Source organism: Leptonychotes weddellii, chromosome 7 (assembly GCF_054177405.1).
Source record: "Leptonychotes weddellii isolate Sample4059 chromosome 7, ASM5417740v2, whole genome shotgun sequence".
In the NCBI taxonomy this organism is placed as follows: domain Eukaryota; kingdom Metazoa; phylum Chordata; class Mammalia; order Carnivora; family Phocidae; genus Leptonychotes; species Leptonychotes weddellii.
The window spans coordinates 113,029,756-113,050,827 of record NC_138375.1 but is presented as its reverse complement, the minus strand read 5'-3'; the positions used below and the strand labels follow the sequence as shown (position 1 = coordinate 113,050,827).

Here is a 21,072-nt window from a genome sequence, read left to right as displayed (position 1 = left end):
GCTTTTCAGAGAGCTTCCCTGAAGGTTAAACTGGAGCTCTCATTCACAGCTAGATTTTTTTTACCTGGGTTTCTGTCGTTCCTCCTGCACTGGACTCCCTGCTCTGTCTCTGTCCAGCAGTGGCCCAGGGCCCGCTGGGCAGTGGTGCCAGCAGAGAATGGGCTCTGAGCCTGGAGCAAAAGGGCCATCAGTACCTGGCTTCCTGCTGAAGCGGGCCCGCCCAGGCATCCAAAGAGGTGGGAAGGACAGTGTTAACAGCAGGCTAGCACTTCACAAGGGCTTGGACAACTGTTCTAATGCATCCTGATGAGCTCCATCTGCTGCCAATCCACACTGGGCATATGTCTCCTCACCCCAACACTGCATTTTGGCTGGAAAATGCATTGCTGAGCATGTATATGCCTTGCAGAGAGGAGACAAATACTAGAGACAGCCTCCAAGCATATCTGGACGCAAGGCAAGGCAGGTGGGAAAGAACATTCTGCAAATGTAGACCCACAGAATGCCTAAGGGATGGATGCCCTTCCTGAGATAGTCACCAAGTCCCAAATCAGTACCAGAGCATAAATGTGACCCGTAGAAGTCTTCACACTGGCTGGAGCCTTAGCCAAACCAGTTTCATGACCTGCCTTTCTGGTTTCTCTGTGCGGTGGTCAGTACTCTCATTCTCACTTAGTTCTGAGCTCCAGTTTAGCTCAGATCTCGACTTTTTGGTTAAGAACCATCAGTATCACAAACCGCTTCCTGTCTCTTCACATGAACGATCTCCACCAAGAATGAGTTTTTTTCTGGGAACTGCAAGTAAGAAATTCTGAGACATAAGAGCCCCCAGAGGTGGCCACGCCAGACCATCTGCTGGCCTCCCACTCTGGCCAAGGCGGGGGGAGGGTTCCCCCACACTGGCCTGGTTCCAGGAAATCAGCAAGTGACAAACAAGGGCCCACTACATGCTTGGCCAGCACTGCATGACCCAGGCAAAGCACGTGTTCCGTGCATAAAGGCTGGGGACCAAACCTATTTCTTTTTAAAAAAATATTCTATATTACAAAAATTTTAGAGAGCATTATAATACTGAAGAAGAAAAACAAAGTAGGAGAGTTCCAACCACCACATTTCAAGATTTACTCTAAGGCTACAATAATTAAGATAGTGTGATGGTGGTGAGAAAGTCAACAAACACATCAGTGAACAGAAGAGAAGAGATGCGGACCCATACAAACGTAGTCAGCTGACTTTGCAAAAGGATCAAAGGTAGCGGATTCGGTTCAATGGAGAAAGGATAGTCTTTTCAGTAAATGGTGCTGGAACAATGAGATGTCCAAATGCCAAAGAATGAATCTATTCAGGGACCTTATACCTTAACACATAATTAAAGTGGATGATATGCCAAAAAGTAAATTGAAAAACCATAAAACTTCTAGAAGAGAGGAGAAAATCTATGTGACCTTGGGTTTGGTAATAAATTTTTAGAAATAATGCCAAAAGCATGACCCATGAAAACAAAGATGAGTTGGACTTCGTTGACATTAAAAACTCCTGCTCTGTGAACAACACTGTCACGAGAACCAAAACATTAGCCTGGGAGAAAATATTTGCAAACACATATCTGAAAAAGAACATGTATCCAAAAAGAAATACTCTTAAAACTCAACAACAGGAAAACAAACAGCCCAATTATAAAAAATACACAAAAGATCTTAAGAGATACCTCACTGAGTAAGATGTAAAATAACCATATGAAAAGATTCTCAACCTCAGCTGTCTTTAGGGAAATGCAAATTAAAACAATGGCACACCACCACAAACCTATTAGAATGTCTAAAAGTTAAAAAAAAAACACAACATTAGGAGAAAGAAGGGAAAAATGGACGGGGGGAATTGGAGGGAGAGATGAACCATGAGAGACTATAGACCTGAGAAACAAACAGGGTTTTAGAGGGGAGGGGGGAGGGGGGATTGGTTAGCCCGGTGATGGGTATTAAGGAGGGCACCTACTGCATGGAGCACTAGGTGTTATACGAAAACAATGGATCATGGATCACTACATCAAAAACTAATGATGTATTGTATGGTGACTAACATAACATAATAAAATTAAAAAAAAAAAACAAAAACAACAACTGACAATACCAATTGCTGGCAAGGATGCAAAGCAACACACTACTGCTAGCAGGAATAACAGATAGTATCCCCACCTAGGAAAACAGTTTGGCAATTTCTTTTAAATCTAAACATCTTGGGGCGCCTGGGTGGCTCAGTCCATTGAGCGTCCGACTCTTGATTTCGACTCCAGGCATGATCTCAGAGTCTTGAGATGGACTCCAGGCATGATCTCAGAGTCTTGAGATCGAGCCCTGTGCAGGGCTCCATAGTCAGTGGGGAGTCTGTTTGTCCTTCTCCCTCTGCTCCTCCCCCCACCCCCCGCTCTCTCTCACTCGCTCTCTAAAATAAATAAATAAAATAAAAAAAAAATAAACATCTTACCATGTGACCCAATGATAGAACTCCTAGGTATTTATCCAATTAATTTGAAATATTATTTATGGCAACACTCAAAAGAGCTATACTGGAATATTTGTATCAGCTCTATTCATCATTGCAAAAACTGGAAGCAGTGAAGATGTCCTTCTTAGGTGAATGGATAAAGAAATGGCGAAATTTCCATATAATGGAATACTATTCAGTGATAAAAAGGAATGATTATCAAGCCACTAAAATATGTTTGAATCTTACATGAATACTGCTAAGTGAAAAATGCTCATAAAAAGGGCTACATAAGGTACGGTTCCATTTATAGGACATTCTACAAAAGGCAAAACCATAGAGATAGTGAACAGATCAGTGGTTCCCAGGGATGTGAGGTGGGGAAGTGGGGACAGTTGAAAAGTGAAGCACAAGGAATTTTTTCAGAGTGGTGAACCTATTCTTTATGATATTGTAAGGGCGGATATATGACACTATAAATTTGTCATGACCCACAGAACATGGCAGCACAGAGAATCTTAATGTATGCAAATGTTTGAACATCATTTACAAGTCAGGAGATCCTAGGATGAAATGCAGAATGTGAGAAATCAATCTATCTGGATGACAGAGGTGCTGACCTGAGTAGCTTTGGAAATGAGTGGAGACTATACGACTAAAGGCAAAAGAACTATACATAAACACAGTGCTCTAAATGATAAAGTCATTTCCTGTAGAGGTAGGAGTTAACAATTCTGATACTGCTCTACAAGCATAATGGAATGGAAGAATTAAGTAAAGGGATGGCAGATGCTGGGAACCAAGTTTCTCACTGTTGGAGTGGAAATTTAAAGACAAACAAGGGAGGAGGCTAGAAAGATCCATGTGCTAATGGATCAGAATTGAAGACAAGAGTATAAACTCCTATATAGCTTAATATAGATAAGGATGGATTCGTAATAGAATTTATAGGTGTATGTGTGAGTTTATTAGTATACACACATCTATGTCCTTGCTCTGTCATCTGAAAGGGCAGAGAAGCATCATTAGAGTAGTAACAAGCGCACCTAGGACCCAAATACCCAAATCTTGGCTTCTCGTACCATTCTATGGTAAAAGGAACCAGGGCAACGTGGAGAAGTGGCTGGGATTCTATAGCGGGGATAAAGAATATACAAGATGAGCCTGAGGTACCAGGTAGGGCCGGAAAATAAAGAAGTGCTCAAAAATAGGTAAATAAACCACAATGAGAGTATATCAAAGGGACATGGGAGCCAACAGAAAGAACTTCCAACGTCCAAAGCTGAAACAATCTGCACAACAAAATCTTAGGGTTGGACTAATTCAATAGTTAGTACTGGATTATTACCTCAAGTACAAAATAAATACTTATGAGTCCATAAATAAATGGTTGAATGAATTAATCAGGAAGAAGAAACAAATCTCTGGTGTAGAAGAATTCCCAATGATTTATGTAAACACACCATCCTCAAGGGGATGGAGTATTAACTCCCCACTCTGTAAATGTGGGCTGTGCCAAGTGCCTTCCACCCAAAGAGGACAGTATGAGAAGGGAAGAAAAGAGTAGCAGTGGAGAAACCTGACAAACAGCACCTCAGCCAGGTGATCAAGGTTCACGTGAAGAGCATTAAGTCATGTTGATAACATGTACCCTTGATATGATGGGATGGTAGCACTCTACCTCTATAGTCTTCCTCTCCAAAACCCGTCACCCCAGTCTAATCATGAGAAAAACATCAAACAAACCCCAACTGAGGGACATTCTAGACAACTGGTCAGTACACCACAAAATGGTCAAGGTCATCAAAAACAAGGAAAGTCTAAGAAAATGTCATAACCAGGAGGAACCTCAGGAGATGTACGTAGTGTCATGGCTGAAAGTGTGGAACAGAAAATGGAAATTAGGAAAAACTAAGGAAATCTGAATATGGACTTTAACTGATGATAATGTATCAACATTGGACCATTAATTGTGACAAATGTACCATACCAAAAAAAAAGATGTCAGTAAGGAGCAAATGGGTGCAGGGTGCATGGAAACTCTACTATCTCTGCAATATTTCTGTAAATCTAAAACTTTTCTAAAATAAAAAGTTTATGTAACAAAACAAGAATATTAAAATAATGACTTCAGAAAATAGAATTTTGTTGGATACCAAATGCTGAAAATAACAGATGCATAGTGATCTTTCCTATCTTGGCTATTATGAATAATGCCACAATAAACATAGGAATGCATATATCTTTTTAAATTAGTGTCTTAATTTCTTTGGGTAAATACCCAGGAGTGGAATTAGTGGATAATATGGTAGTTCTATTTTTAATTTTTTGAGGACCCTCCATATTGTCTTCCATAGTGGCTACACCAGTTTGCATTTCCACCAAAGTACCCAAGGGTTCTACAACCTAAGTGTCCACTGATAAATGAGTAAGGAAGATGTGGTATTCATACATAAATATACAAGCATGGACATGCACACATGCATGCACGCACACACACACATACACACACACACAGGAATATTACAGAGCCAAAAAAGGGGTGAAATCTTGCCATTTAGGACAACATGGATGGCCTTAGAGGGTATTATGCTAAGTGAAATCAGTGAGGCGGAGAAAGATAAATACATATGATTCCACTCATACGTGGAATCTAAAATGGTCAAATGAATAAATAAACAAAAAGCAGAATGAGACCTACAAATAAAGGGAACAAACTGATGGGGAGTGTAGGGTGGGAGTGCGGAAGGCAAAATGGGCGAATGGGAGTGGGAGATATAGGCTACTAGTTACGGAATGAGTAAGTCATGGGTATAAGGCACAGCAAAAGGAATATTCTCAGTGATATTTTAATAGCATTGTATAGTGACAAACAGCCACACTGGTGGTGAGCTGAGCATCATGTATAAACTTGGGGAATCACTATGTTGTACACCTGAAAAAAATGTAACATTGTGTGTCAACTCTACTCAAAATGTTTTTTTTTTTTAAAGGTGCATAATGATCAAAACCTGAAGAATGACCAAAAATTAATGCACCCAAGGAAGTGAGGAGAGGCCCTTCCACAAATGATGTATGAGGACTTCCCCAAACCAATCCCAGAGGGACAAACAGGGCAAAGGCCTTCACAAGCCCTGATTCACATTTGTGCCTCAGAAAAATATGAAGTCACCATACTACGGGTTTCTTGGTAAAGCAATATTATTTACTCCGTTCTGGAAGTTCCAGCCAAAGGAGTAAGAAACAAATAAAGAAGTTTAACATACACATACAGAATAGAATGAAGTACTTTATTAAAATCCCAGGCTCAGGAGTTAGATTCAAATTCTGCCTCTGCCATTTGCTATATGCATGACCTTGAGCGATTTCAATGAACAAAGGTCCATTCTCTTACTTTTAAAATAGAGAGAATAGCCAACACAGGAGAGGAGATCTTCTTCTATAGAAGAGATCCAAAATGATAAAATGAGAAACTATGAGAATCGAGACTTCCTATTTGAAAGAAATAATCATTTTAACAAAAATAGAAAACAGATTTCATTCACAAAAAGCAGTCACAAACATCAACTTTCCAGCTACAGATGTAATGAGAAATACAGGAGCCTCTATTAAAGGAAAACTGCAGACCTTTCCCAAGGAAATTTGGATCAAGAGATGTGCCATGTTTCCAGATGGAACAACTTAACTGTAAAGTTATCAGTTCGTCTCAAATTACTTTGAAATGCAATCTAAATCTCATCTTCTCCAAGTTTTCAAAATGATTTCTAATATTATCTGGGAGAATAGGCAAGAAGAGCCATAACATTTTTTGAAAAAAAGAGTAATATGTTACATGAAAAGATGAATGACAGAGTAAAAATCATTACAAAAACTAGCTATTTAGAAAAGAAAACAAACAAACAAAAAAGAACCCATAGTTCGATTGCTCAGCATGCACCTCTGAATAAGCTTTAGATGGATTAAAACAGTATTTTTTCAACTCCCGGTCACAGTCCATGAGTGGGTTACGAACACAGCTTTCTAAGATATGAAGTGTAATGGCAGAGAAGAGGAAATAGTGCCCATTATGCAGAGTAAGAGTGAGCACTGCCCGTTGAAAGCTTCAACCACACTGGCTCACGGTACCAACTATTTCTTCCTGTCCCAATGCCACTGGCCTAATGCATCAAACATGAAAAATTCAAGCCATGAAAGAACAAAATGAAAACATAGGTGAACTTTCTATCTGGCCTCCGAGTTGGGGAGAGATTTCTAAACATACATCAAAGACAGAAACTCCAAAAGAAAAAGCATGATAGACCTGACTGGGTGAAAACATCAAAACCCGAGTCTATCACAAAACACCATTAAAGGCAAATGACAAATCGTGGAAAAATGTGAAATATATAGGATGTATTCATATCCTTAATATGTAAAACAATCACCTTGCAAATTACTAAGAAAAAGACTCACACCCTAAAAAGGAAAGCATAGGGTACAGCAGGCAATCCGTTAAGAAGAATTACAAATGGCCTCTGTTTTTTTCATATATATAAAAAAATAAGAGTTGAATCTGCACTGTCATCGAAGAAGTAAAAAAAATACCAAACTCTGACAGAGTCAGGTAATTGCCTCCCAAGATCCATTCTTCTGCTTTTCTTTGGTAACAAGAACTTTGATTTTTAGAGGGCTTGTTGCTTTTGAGCTGAGAAGTCTACATTCCTCAGCATCTAGGTAGGGTCACGTGACTAGACTCAGCTCAAATGCAGACTGAGTCGGCCACAGAGATGGAAGCAGGATTACATCCGGCTTCGTAGAGGTCTGCTAGAAGTAAAGTAGTGTGTTCTTTGTTCTTCCCTTTTTCCTGTTGACTGGATTACAGACAAAATGGCTGGAGCTCTAGCAGACATGCTGGCCCACGAGGTTACATGCTAACGTAGCCATGGCAACAAGATAAAAGGGTCCTTGATGATTTAGATGCCCCACACCAGCCCTGGACATCCTACTACTTGATTTACTTTGTAGGAAAATGAAATAAACCCTCTCTTGCTTAAACCACTGTTATTTGACCACTGGAGTGTTGGTTATGTACTGCTAAATTCTAACTAAAGAAAGTACCTTTTTTCTTTATCCATGCAATGAAAAAATTATTTTAAAATTCATAGTCTCTAAAGTTGGTAAGTACCCTCTGAATAGGTATTCTCATACACTGCTTATGGTGTATGTTTTCTGGGAGAAAGGTTGCTAGTATCCAACCAAAGAGTTACAAACTGCATATCCTTGTACCCAGAAATTCTACTGCCTGGAATGTATCCTATGAAAAAAATTAAGATACGTGAAAAATTAATACACAATGATGTTCACAAAAGCAGTGTTTGTAATAATGAAAAATCAGAGAGATGCTAAATGTTAATAAGAGAGGACTAGTTATAAAAAATACAGTACATTTATAGAATCAGATACCACATGGTCATTAAAAATCAGGTTTTAAAAGAATAATTGATGATATGGGGATACTATTAAGTATTAAGCTAATAATGAATATTTTAAAGTGGTATGTGATTATACTCCATTTGGGAGACTATGGGTAATTTTATTCTTTGTATTTTTCAGAATTTCTCAAACACAAACATGTGCAACTCCTCTAAATTTTTTAATGTTACTAAAAAATCTGCATGTGTCTACTGCCTTTGAGCACACAGCTATCTGCTCCGTCTGGGGGGTTCCTTCTGCTCACCTCCACGGACAGTGTGTTCTGGTCCAACATGCCTCACTAGTCTGCACCTTAGAATATGCTTTCTGCTCCCCTATGAGTAGTCTTTGCAAGGGGTAAGGAACACCTGACATGTGACCATAGTTCACTTACAGGTCAGAGGTTCCCACTCCAAACCAATCCAATCCCTTGCACCCAGTCCTGGGATCTACATGCTTTTGAGACACTCGCAGTATGTCGTTGTACTCTGAGTGATGCTCCTGAGGCCATTTCAGGTCTCCCCATCCCCAGATACCAAGATGGCATTGTCCTTGACTCCCTGGGAGCTCCTGGCCTCACACCAATATTGCCCGTCTTAAAGCAAATGATCTTTAAAAGGAATGTGTTCTATGTTGATTAGAAACCGTGTTTAGCTGCAAGTAACAGAAAGCTTGATTAACAGTGGCCTAAGTTCACGGAGCTTTACTCTGTGACATAAGAAGTTGGCAGATAGGAGTGATGATGTCGGTTCAGCAGGGACCCACATTCTTCCCGTGTTTCTGCTCAGTCATCCTCAATAGGTAGACTTTAATTCACAAGCTTTTCGCCTTGCGGTCACAAAATGGTTGCTCGAGCTTCACACACGCCTCTGCAGGGAGGAGGGACAGCACCAGTTGTGCATGAAAGCCAAAGCTTTCTCAGAAACCTCCAGACGACTTTGTCTGTGTTGCATTGGGTAGCACTGAGTCAAAGGGCCACACCCTTAGCTGAAGAGAGACTGGAAAATTAGGACATAGCTGGACACACGTGTCCTCAAACAAAACCAGAACTGAATCGGTATGGGAATGACAGCTGAAAGTATCTGCTACATGTTGGCAAGACTGATTCTAGAACCCCAAGGTCTTTGGGAAGGCAGTGTGTTACCGAACTGCACAAAGAACAGATCAAGTTATTCACATACATGGGGGGTATGTGTGTGTGTGAGTGCGTGTGTGTGCATTACCTAATGGAAGATGGAAAACTGATATCCACGGAGCACCTATTAGAACCAGCTGCTTTTGTAATTATCTCCAAGAATTCACTTGACTCTCCTAATAACCTCCCCAAATAGCCCTTATTCTCTGCTTTTGCAGATAAGGAAATGGAGATTCAGAGAAATTAAGTAGCTTGCCCAAATACACACAGCTATTAAGTCCTGGGTCTGTGCTTCAAACCCACAACTGCCTGACTCCACAGCCCACACTTTCTGTAGCACACAACAATTATGCAACTTGCCTTTCAGCAAATTTTATCATATGTACCTGATTGGCAAATAATGCAGCAGAGTAGAGTTTGCATCCAAACTTGAAGATACATAGTTCAAGACTCATGGGAGATCTGATGGAGAGCAACCTTCTATGGAAAACGGAAGACAGTAGGTACGCTAGTGACCATGACTGTGACCACTCCCTTACCTGCTGCCCATGGACAAAGAGGCAACAAACCAGGACTCCAAAGGGCCAAGTATTCAGCTAGGGTTATCACAGAAAAAGACTAGGGAAAACAACCCAGAGATTTTAGATGCCAACCTCAATCAGAAGTGTCAGAGTAAACCAAGAAGGAGGTCTGTCTCTACCACATGTAGAATGAACAGGAACTCATAACAGACAGGCAGTAGAAAGGGACCCGGTGTAACCTGGATATTTATTTATTTAAATACCGCTCTAACTAAAAGTGTAATAGATATGTTATAGACTTATATTTACACTTAGTTGTGTTCGTTCATTGAACAGACCCTGTGCTGGGGATATAATGATAAATAAATTAGTCATAATCCCCACTTTCAAGGAGGTCACAATTTAGTCCATACACACGTCAGTAATATGAAAGGTTCCAAAATGTAACGGTATGCCCATAGTTTTAAGTTAACTTCCTTGTCTTCACTGTGTGAGATGAAGTCTAGCTCTTCTGACCCCCGAGACTATGGTAGCAGTAGGTCAAAAGTCTAACAAAGTACTTAGAAGGCAATAAAAAGCCTTTGGAGTACCAGACTTACAAACCCAAATCCATAAAGAGATAGAAAGATCCTAGCTCTAGACAACTATCACCTTGGGACGTAAGTGAACTCCACATGAAGACACATAAACAACATGTTATTGATGTATCTGATGTTAAGGGTTCTTATCATCCCACTTAGGAAAGAGACAGCAAAGGACCTGGGCACAGAATAGGCATTTAATAAATGGTGGATGGGTCATTGGTGGATGGATGGACAGCTGAGTGGACACACAGGTGGCTGGACAGATGGATGGAAAGACAGATGAACGGATGGATGGATGACGGATGAAGACATGTGATCACTACCTCCAAACTCAATCACTGCCCTCAATTTTAGAAAACAAAACAAAACAGAGTAGCTATCGGAGTGGAACCTTAAGCTTTAGATTTTATTTTTTTAAAAAATCTTTAGAGATTTATTTATTTATTTTAGAGAGACAGAGAACAAGCATGAGCAGGGGGAGGGGCAGAGGGAGAAGAAGACAAGCAGACTCTCCGCTGAGCAGGGAGCCCGACCTGGGGCTCAATCCCAGGACCCTGAGATCATGACCTGAGCCAAAAGCAAGAGTCAGACCCTTAACTGCTTGAGCCACCCAGGCACACCTAAATTTTAATTTTAAATAGGCCTGAGAGGACTCCAGAAGCAAGGTATGTGAAGTCACAGATCAGTGTTATTTCAGTTCACTACTTCTTTCCCAAACAGGCACTTCCTAGGAGATACAGAGATAATCAGTATTTAATCCTGCTACTTCACAACATAGAGATCTGTATGATTCTTGTACTAGAAGCTCTCAATCCAAATGAGAACAAACTTTTGCTAGCTCCAGATATTCCCTCCTTTGCCTAGAAATGTTCTCTGTGTGCTCATGAGAGCCTGAGTCAACTCTGAACAGAACGTTCTATTCCAAAGGACACTACACTTCTGTCGTCAAGGCAAAAATACTTGCTTCCAGAGACACCTTGCACCCTTTGCCTAAGCCAGGGAGGCAGGACACAGGGAGAGAGAAGACCGCCCTGGGGCTGGTGTGGATGATGCCATCTGTCCCCATTCCAGAGGAGCCAGAAACACACACAGCAGTTAGGTTCCAGCCTGAGGCCAACCCCCAGAATGACTGACCTAAGAAGGCCACCAACCGGCAGCTGGCGCTCACTGAGCCAGCCTCCTCAGGCTAGGGACCTAATTCACCTATGATACCCAACCTTTTCAAGTATGGGAAAGTGCTTTGAAAACTGCAATAGTCTATACACTGCATCAATTCATTCATTCCACAATGACTGAAGGCCTAATCTATGCCTTGCACCAGCCGATGCTCTGTGCTGGGCGCAGTGCACCCCGCAGTGAACCATCTGTAGGGAAAGCTGGGGCAGAAGTGGAGAGGACACACTGCCAGGTGCAGAATCACAGACCCCACAGCAGCCACCCTTTAAGACCTGGGGGCGCAGGGGCAGGGGAGGAAGGTTTGGGAGAAGGGCAGATGCCAGGTCCTGGAGCCTGGGGACAGCCAGCGGTAGGTATCCCCACCCTGAAGGAACTCGGTCACAGGCTGGGATCCCGACACCAATCAGGCCAATAGAGCAGGGGGACCTAATGCTGTCCCCCCAAAATTGTCCTAGCACTCTGAACAATCCCTGGGGATTAGCTTGCCTTAGGACAGAGTCTCCTAAATCCTAAAATGTAAAGAGATGTGGGGACAGGAATTCAGATGTCTTCAGCCTCAGTCATGCCTCTCAGGGGAACAGTTCCATAGGATTAACAGCCTCATAAAAAGAAGGGCTTTTTTTTTTTTTTTTTTAACTTGGCTTAAAGTAATTTTTTGCAAGTCATTTTTGGGAAATATTTCTCGTCCCTGTGCATTGGTACATGATCAGAATTCTGATCAAATCCCCTGTCTGCACTAATTCTCTGGTCTTAGACATCCAACTTCTAAATCTGGTTTCACAACATCAGTATCCCCTGCCTAGGTGATTTCTGACACAGGGGCTATGCTCACATCCCTTGCTGGGGTGGGACCCTTAAGACTCACTCGATTGCTAGCCTTGCCCCACCTCCACATGTGACCTGCTGGAAAAAGCCCTCTAAGAAACTCAAGCATAGACAGAGCATAGCCAGGCCACGGAGACCAAAATAAACTGGGAGCCTCGAGGCTGGGGTAGGAGGCAACAGGCCCGTGTAACTGCCTTCCTGGGATACCAGGCAGATAGGGAAGAGGAGGGCTGTGCTGGTTTTTTACGCTGATCCATCTACACAACAGAAGTTAGCATGAAAGATGTGCCCCCAGCACCACCTGCTACTGCATCCCTGGGAAATCTGAAAGCCAGAATTCTCTTTCCTACGACCCCCTGGTCATCCTCATCACCTCTTCCGCCCCAGGATCACGGCGCCTGCGCTTCCCAGAACTTCACCTCCGTGGTTCTGAAGTTCTCTCTCCCTGGAGCACATGGAGTTCTTGAAATAATGAGATCCCCCAGCAGAACCCCTGTGTGTAAGTAGGTCTGCCTTCTCTCTGGCAGCAAAGCTCCTTCTTGTCAAGGAGGGATCCTTGGGTCTACTGTTCTGGGGTTCAGAAAGGAACACACGCTTTTACCTGCCATGACACCATCATGATTTCCATCTGTCTCTTCCCTCCGTCTCCTCAGACTGAAGAGATCTGCCTGGCTGTTCTGCTTTTGTTTTGTTTTGGCTGCACTCCCAACCAATGTGAATGTCTAGTACCATATATGCAGCCGACTGCTGATTCTGTGCTTTATCTGCCGTCCTTACATATCCCTCGAGTTAAATCATCAAGGCGACATTCCTACTTCCTTCATGTCTAATCACCACTTGTAGTTTTTAAACAGAGAATCAGCATCATCACCAGTGAGGTAATAATGATAATGACGTAACAGCTGTAGGTTCTGAACTCTATGTTTACAGTTGAAACTGAGCTCACCCCTTCTCACCACACCTGTGGTGCCCCACCTTCCCCGGCTGCCCGCGGGGTGGCAGCCCCTTGCTTTCTTCTGATTATAATCTCAATTTATTTTTTATTGTAATGCTGTCTTTTCTTTTTGATAGATAGCAGGGCAATGGAAGAAAAGTCGACTTCAGGACAGATTACAAATGAATTTTTATCTTTAAAGAGCTGGGTCAGAAATGTGGGGCTATCCAGAAGAGCCCAGGATGGGGGGTGGTGAGCGACGAGCCCATGCCAGTCCTGTGATAAACTGCAGAGAGCCAAGCGTGCTTCTAGAGAGGAAGAGAAGAAAATGAGCGGGGACGTAAACTCTCTCACCTGGCACAAAGCCTGTCAGCGCTGGGCTCGCAGGGAAGGTGGGCAGGCTCTGAGAGCAGAAAGCACGCACCGCACAGTGAGGGGTACTTGAGAACGTGTGGCTGTGTGTCTGCGGGTTTTTCTTTTTCCGCAGGAAAATGGACGTTCGATTTAGGTTAGGAACACAGTCTGATGTGAGTGTAGGAGAATGAGTTCCAGAAAAGCCTTCAAATCCCTGCTCTGTCATTTATTAGCCATGCGACCTTGGGCGCGGTACCGCATGCTCTGGATCGCAAATGTTCCCACCAGCAAAAGAGAGGACATTCTTTGGTCAGAGGAAAGAAATGTACACATCACGTGCTTAGCTGGTACACATGGTAAGCACCTTGTACAGATGATCTCTTATTGCCATTTTAAACACTGTAGACTATGGTACATCTATATAAAAGACAACTCTTAGAATGAGGTAGCATGTTCAACACTTGGCAAATACTCGTTGAGAATCCAGACAAAACGGCCTCACGTAACTTCCATTCTAGGTGGGCAAGATGAGACAGTGCAGAAAAGAGGTCAATGTGATAAAGTAGAAGGGGATGCACGGGACAGAGGAAAACAAGGAGGGAAGGGGGACAGCAACTGCTGGGGGGGCTCCTGAGAAGGTGACCTTTGTGTAGAGATTTGAAGAGGGGGCTGATGGAGCACGCTGTGTAGGTGTCTGGGAACACGGGGCAGGCAGAGAGGGCTGGTAGTGTAAACCCCGAAGCAGGAGCTCGGAAGGCTCCCCTGGGGGCACCCATGGAAGCCCGTTTGCCCCAGGGGCCGAGCAAGCAAAGGGTGCAGCAGCGGGAGATGGGTACCCACACACAGCAATACATCTGATCACACTGGGCCTTGCGGGTCACTGAACGGATGTCCGCTCTTCGTCTTAACCAAGATGGGAAGCCACTGGAGTGTCTTGAACAGGGGATGACACCATTTGACCTACATTGTACAGAACTGGTTTAATGACTACGTTCAAAAGAGAATGGAGGGGCCCAGAGTTCAATTAGGAAGCTATCAGAATAAAATAGGACGATGTCTTGGACCACTAGGGGAGTGGCAGGGGAGGTGGTAAGAAGCGGATATATTTGGAAATCTCTTTGAAAGCAGTCAACGTGATTATGGTGTGTGAGACAAAGAGGATTTCCTTTTCACTTCAGCAAATCAAAATACAGAGGTGGCATTTATTAAGATAGTGAATACTGCAGGAGAAAGGAGCAGTTTGGGGGCAAAGATCAGGGGTTTGATTTTGGACATGAAGTCTGATATGCCCACGGGCATCAAATGGAAATGCTGAGTGGTCATTACATGGTTAAGTCTGGAGCTCAAGAGAGCGGTGTGGGCAGGTTGGCTAGAGGGAAGGATGAAGGGGGATAGACACACCCCCTCAAATACACATCTGTGTACTTAGATGAAAACATATCTATGACATATAAAAGTGGCAGGGTACAAAATATTACATAGAATGTAATCCTGATTTAGGATGAGTAAAGTTTAACAAGTCCATGAGTATATGTATACTGAAAATAATGGGAAACACACACAACAAAAAGCTAACAGAACTGAAATCTGAGACACTTTTGCCAATCATTTAGATTTCAAAGAATATGTATTAATTTATAAATTTAAAGAAAAATCAGGGCAAGAGAGGAGTGCCATTTAGGCAAACTTCCAAAGCCACTAATTTCTAGCACAGACCCTTCTCTGGACTCCAGTTACTACTGTGGCCACCCTCTGCCTCAGTTTACCCTTCTCTCCCTTTGTATCTTTAGCTCTCTCCCATTAGTTGCTGCCCCATAGGCTTCCGAATGACCAGGAGAACCTCTACTTTGGCAGAGCTGAACTCACAGAAGCGGAAGAACCTGAGTTTAAAACCAAAGTCAGCAGTTACTCCAAGAGCCCTGACTAGTAAGTTTCTCTTCTTTGCGGTTGCCAATTTAAGTTTTTTTTTCCCCCCTTAGGTCATGACATTTAGAATAGCAAGGCCCTAAAAATTAAATGTTCCTTTACATGTTTAATTTCTGGCCGTCGTGAAGCACAGAAGTGAAGGAAGCTGGATGGATATGGGAAGGTGAACACAAACCACTTTTAAATTGCAAGTTTGCAAGCCCAAGGCCTTCTCCCTATTACACAACAAGCATTAAAGAAAAATGTTCTTTCCTGGATACAAAGATAAACCTCCATTTTGCTAGAAGCTTCTGCAGCAGGATTCTTGTAGGATTTTTCCACTGAGACATTACAGCTAGGAAGAAGTCTTTAGACCGTCTCTTTGGCACCACCTCCTTCTCAGTTAAACACTTTCCCCCAACTCCACTTGTGATAACTAATGGAATTAGACAACCGTCTGTCAACCCAGGACTTTTTTCCCCCAGAATCTAGCCCTCGGGTTGTAATCACCATTTGAGAAGAAAAATCATTGCAGACTATTTTTCCCCTGTTTCAAATAGCTCAGAGACCGGGAAGCTGTTATTCCCTCTTCAGCACGGCCCTGCCACATAGACCTGTCATCCCCTTTCCTCCCTGGCCTGAGCCAATCTCCGCCCACACCCCGCCTGCCACCCCTACCTCCCAGCCCCTGCCAGGCTGGGAACAGATGACAGCATCACAGCCTTCTCCAGCATTCCAGGTCGCCTGCTGACCCATAGCCCCCTTCTCCAAAAGCTAATCTGTGCCAACAGAAGCAAAGAAGGAGCTGTGCTCAGAGAGAATGATGTTCTCTCTACTTCCTCCTCAAAAGACAGAGGAGGAGGGAAGCGGAGAGATTCTGCAGAATGCCTTCAAAATACTGCTGCTTGTGGAGACCACCATGACATTCTCTGCTTGACGGCTGACACTCCAAGATTTGGACAAGTGAGGTCCCCCCACCCCCCAGCTGTACAAAGGCACTAGCCTGGGACTCCGGAGGCATGGGCTATGAGAGCTCCATCCCCACCCACTGTCTGACCTCAGGGAAGGTTCTCTCTCTCATTGAGCCGTCGGGCTCCTCTGCTGGCAAATGGGACCAGCACAAAGATCCCCGGTGGTCCAACTCTTTTCCTACAGAGGCAATGTAACGTGGTAAAGCATAAAAACAGAGTCACTCTGGGCGGGGTCTGAGGCCCCATCCCTTGGTCCTCACGGGAAACCGGAGGCATCTTCAGGAACACGAGGGTCCCCTCAACATGGTATGGAAAAAGAGAAGTGACATCTTTTCCTGATGTTATATCCTACAGCTGCAAAATTCTCACCTCAGCAACGAGGGAGCCTCAAACCCCTCCTTTGGACGGAATAAGGCTGCCAAGCCCAGGTCAGGGGTGGAGAGGGTTGTTTGAGAGAAGGGAGGACAGGCAGGAGGGGGCCAGGCTCAGGCTAGAAAGGGGGGAAATGTTGGCTGGTTTAAAAATGTATTCTGACGACTCTAATGGGAAGAAAACTCTATTTTCCTCTTAGATTTTCAACCACTGTGAAGAAATCAAGGAACAAGTGCCTCATATCCTTCACTGAGGATTGAAGAAAAAGCAGCAGAAGTAACCCCCCCAAGCTAAAGCATTCATGTCAGATACAAGAACTGACTTCCTAACTGGGCTGGCTATTGGGGACTGGAAAATACTAAGAGAAATTTGAGGCCAATCTTTTCTGGAAAACTCTTAGAAAAAGCACAGAAATCCAGGCTTAAGATGAGATTTCAGTCATATATATATATATATATATAAAACAATCACTTTTCTGTACTCTAGGGGCTGGCCTGACAGAGATGAGAGATTTAAAAGGTCATGACATCATTGAGAGGTGTGAGAGGAAATATTCCTAGGTATTCAAGGATGACCCCACCCTCTACGATGTCTTCAGGGACCACATCAAAGGAGAGATGCCAATAAAAAAAAAAAATCAAGAGAACAAATAATCAAGCACTTGGCTTTGACTTCCTAGAAATGCTCTTAAAACTTAAAGCTGAGACAAGAGAGTTCTGATTTGCAAGAACTAGAGATGTTGTAATTCAAAGCCCAAAGGCTAGAAGAAGTAGAATGCTCTGAGATTCGTAAGACAAGGTGCTAGACCCTGCCCTCACATACCTTCGACACTCACATCCAGCACTGATCCAAGTTGAGGCTACAAGAAGTACCATTTTGGGAAGGAGAAGAATAGGTGGAAGCAGGTGAGCCCCTAAGAAAGCTTCTGCTCACCACTGTTCTCCCTGTTCTCCAACCCAACTCTGGGTCCCAGGCAGGGATAAGGCGCTTGTGAAACCACAGACAGGTGAACAGCCCCAGTGATAAAGAAGACCTGTGCTCTCCTACCAAGTGGAAATTCAATTCGGGGCAAGCTTTATGGAAATACCCTCTGCATAAAATAGAAATGGCTGCCAAGTAGATCCAAGGACAGAGTGCTGGAGAGAGCAACCTCACCAGTCTTTCTTGATTCTAAAAGATTATCGAAGTATATCCCAAGTTTTCTGTGGCCCTGATCTCCCCCTTGCACCCTCTCCTTCCCCTTCGCCATCCCCCCTCCCCACGCTTGTGAGAGCCTCATGGAAAGAACTGTCAAATCAAAGGAAAAGGTCAGCCTTCCCTCCACTGTGTCCAGGTAAAATGTTACTAAGTTCAATGTTGCATTTCAAATAATGACCCCGGGGACTTATCACTGCCTTCACTGCCCATAGTATATTCTTATCCCCCAGGGTGAACATTGATCAAATCTGTATTAAATAGTTAAGCATTATACCCTGATAGGGGAGTATAGTCTCCTCCATGAGGATGTTGTTGCATATGTAGTAAGTTAACTACAGCTACCCGGTCTTATCAGCACGTAGTTTCTGCTTCCCCCTCACGCCTGTATAAAAACTCCGCAGTAAGTCACAGCCCAGAAAGTGGGTCTTAAACCAAGGAGGACAGTCTCAGAGCCTCAGGCAAAGAACTGTACCCAGTCTGATCGATACCTCAAGTAACAGACTCATCATTGCAAGCTTCCAAGGTGATATTTCTTAGACAAGTGCCAGATGATGTGAGACACAGTGTGGAGCTCCAGAGCTCCTTCCCATGCAGAGGCAGAGGACTTCATAAAAGCAAACCACTGACCCACGAGCAAGTGGAACAAAAAATAATTACAAACGACTAAAAGAACTGATGAAGGAAATATAATTTGGATTACTTGTTTTGGAATACTGTTGTTATTACTTTTTTATTGTTGTCATTTCTGATGGGTATATGAGCCCCTTTGCATTCCTCCTGATTTATCTCTTACTATTAACCTAGTAGTTGACGCTTTTTCAAATATTTTCAAATGAAACACTTTTAAATGGCATTCTTGTTCTCACTGACCTTTCAGGATTCTCGAACAATACTCTTTTCTAAGTCTCTTTGTTGTTTAATGGCAATGCAGTAACTTGCGAAGGTTCAGTAAGAATCTGTTCTAGTTTTTACCAGAACATAATTAAACAAATGCATGGTACAGGCAAGGCCATACCTGGAGTGTCATATTTGAGAGTGAATTTCATTTAATCAGGTGTGACAAGTCTACCATTAAGAAATAAGCATTGGGGTGCCTGGCAGGCTCAGTCAGGAGAGCATACTACTCTTTATCGCCGAGTCAGGGGTTCAAGCGCCATGTTGGGCATAGAGTTTATTTAAAAAGAAGAAGAAGAAGAAAGAAGAAGAAAGAAGAAAGAAGAAAGAAGAAGAAGAAGAAGAAGAAGAAGAAGAAGAAGAAGAAGAAGAAGAAGAAGAAGAAAGAAAGAAAGAAAGAAAGAAAGAAAGAAGAAAGAAGAAAGAAGAAGAAGAAAGAAGAAAGAAGAGGGAGGAGGAGGAGGAGGAGGAAGGGAGGAAGGAAAGGAAAGGAAAGGAAAAAGGAAAAGAAAAAGGAAAAAGGAAAAAGGAAAGGAAAGGAAAGAAGGAAGGAAGAAAGAAAGAAACAGGCACTGTACTTCATGTGGAGACTTCCCATGAAACCAGTCTGTTACCTTACCATGGCAAATCAGGAAGCCTGAGCAGATCTGGGGCCCCTGAGGAGAGGTGAATTCACCCCCTTGTAGAGATACCACAGGCAAAATGGTGGAGGTGACTTTCTTGGCTTGGCTTCCTCACCTCCGAATAGAAAAGTAAATAAAACCAGTACATAATATACCCAGAATAACAGAGACTATTGAAACTTCCTCAGATTATTAAGAAATCCCCAGACAGAAGTGAATTTTTTGGGTTTTGTAGATTCTTCACACCACAGGGCTTTAGGTTTTCAGACCATACTCCAAGGGGGCGCATGTACATGAATGAACATTTCTTACTGCAATTATATAAATGAATCAGACCCAAACACAGGGAGATCAGCTTTTTGCTAATCAAGAGGAATTTATGGGGATTAGCTGTGACCCTAGCACTGGTTTACAAGGTCCTTCCACATTCTCAGCCAGACCTTCCGAAGAGCATCTTAACACAATATTCCTGTGATCGCCGCCATGAACAAGGCACATTCAAGCATCCTCACCTATGTGCCCTGGAAAAGGCAATACGACCTACGAAGAGGGGAATGCATGAACGCACACACCCTAATCACCCTCTCCCATTACCAACAGAAGACATTTAGAAGAGACATGCGTGCACACGCGCACACACATTCATTCACGCACAGAAACGTGCAACATTTTCCATGGAACAGCAGCTACCATGGAGAAAGCCCAGCCCCACAGAAGGCAGATGCAAACTTCCATTCTGGCTCTCATTAAGGAAGGCTCAAAAGCGGGCCAAGGCCAGAGGGACAGCCTTACTTTCTCCATCACTGAAACATCTGAATAAGGCCATCCTTCCCTGCCCCTCTCAGCCATGGGAGAGAAACAGCTGGCCCTGGAGAGTTTTTCTCCTTCTGTGTGTTCCCTGGCTCCATGCTGCAATCCAAGCAGAATATATTAATGAAGAAATGCCTTTTGGAGGGTGGAAGACTCTCCACTGTTGTGACCTCTCTGCAGTCTGTTTTGAAACGCGGCCTTGAGAAGTTCAAAGGACTTAGAGATTCAAGTTCAAGGAAGACCAAGACACACCCCAAGGCGGGCCGTGGTCTGAGATGCGAACAAACCTGCCCTTCTCATGTCACAGCCAACATGACCACTGCAAGAACCTAGTGCATATCCTGGTCTCATAGAATTATTTTCCAAGACTCTTAGCTCTTCTTTTTCTTTTTAATGGTAGCTGAAGGCAGTTCAGTTTCAAGTCCCTACACAAGCTGGAGTACTTGCCAAGTCCCTCCGTTTCCCCCTGTGTGGGCTCAAACAGCTTTGTTAACTGCCAGCTTCCTAGCACTGGGGGCAGAGCTTGGCCATGTCAGCCTCCCTCTAGGGGGTCTCCTGCAATCCCCACTCACCATTCTTTTCTGTCTTGTGTTTTGGTGGCTCAGGCTCTGGAAGACATGGACAGGGCCCGTCACAGAGGATGGTGAGGCTTTTTCCAGTGGAACAAGCATGGAACTCCAACTTGCACTGCAAAAGAGAGACAGAAGAGGCTTTAAGAATGCAGCTGAGCAAAAGGACACAGTCAAGAAAACCAAAAGACAACCGACAGAATGGGAGAAGATATTTGCAAATGACATATCAGATAAAGGGCTAGTATCCAAAATCTATAAAGAACT

At 43.4% G+C, this 21,072-nt stretch overlaps 1 protein-coding gene across 1 annotated transcript in view; it reads right to left on the bottom strand.

The window, feature by feature from the left end:
* Nucleotides 1-21,072, bottom strand: part of SPOCK1 (SPARC (osteonectin), cwcv and kazal like domains proteoglycan 1) — a 407,861-nt gene that overhangs the window by 55,620 nt on the left and 331,169 nt on the right. The window contains exon 6 of the mRNA XM_081825612.1: nucleotides 20,809-20,923. Coding sequence (XP_081681738.1) covers nucleotides 20,809-20,923 — 115 coding nt within the window. The remainder of the gene's footprint in view (nucleotides 1-20,808; nucleotides 20,924-21,072) is intronic.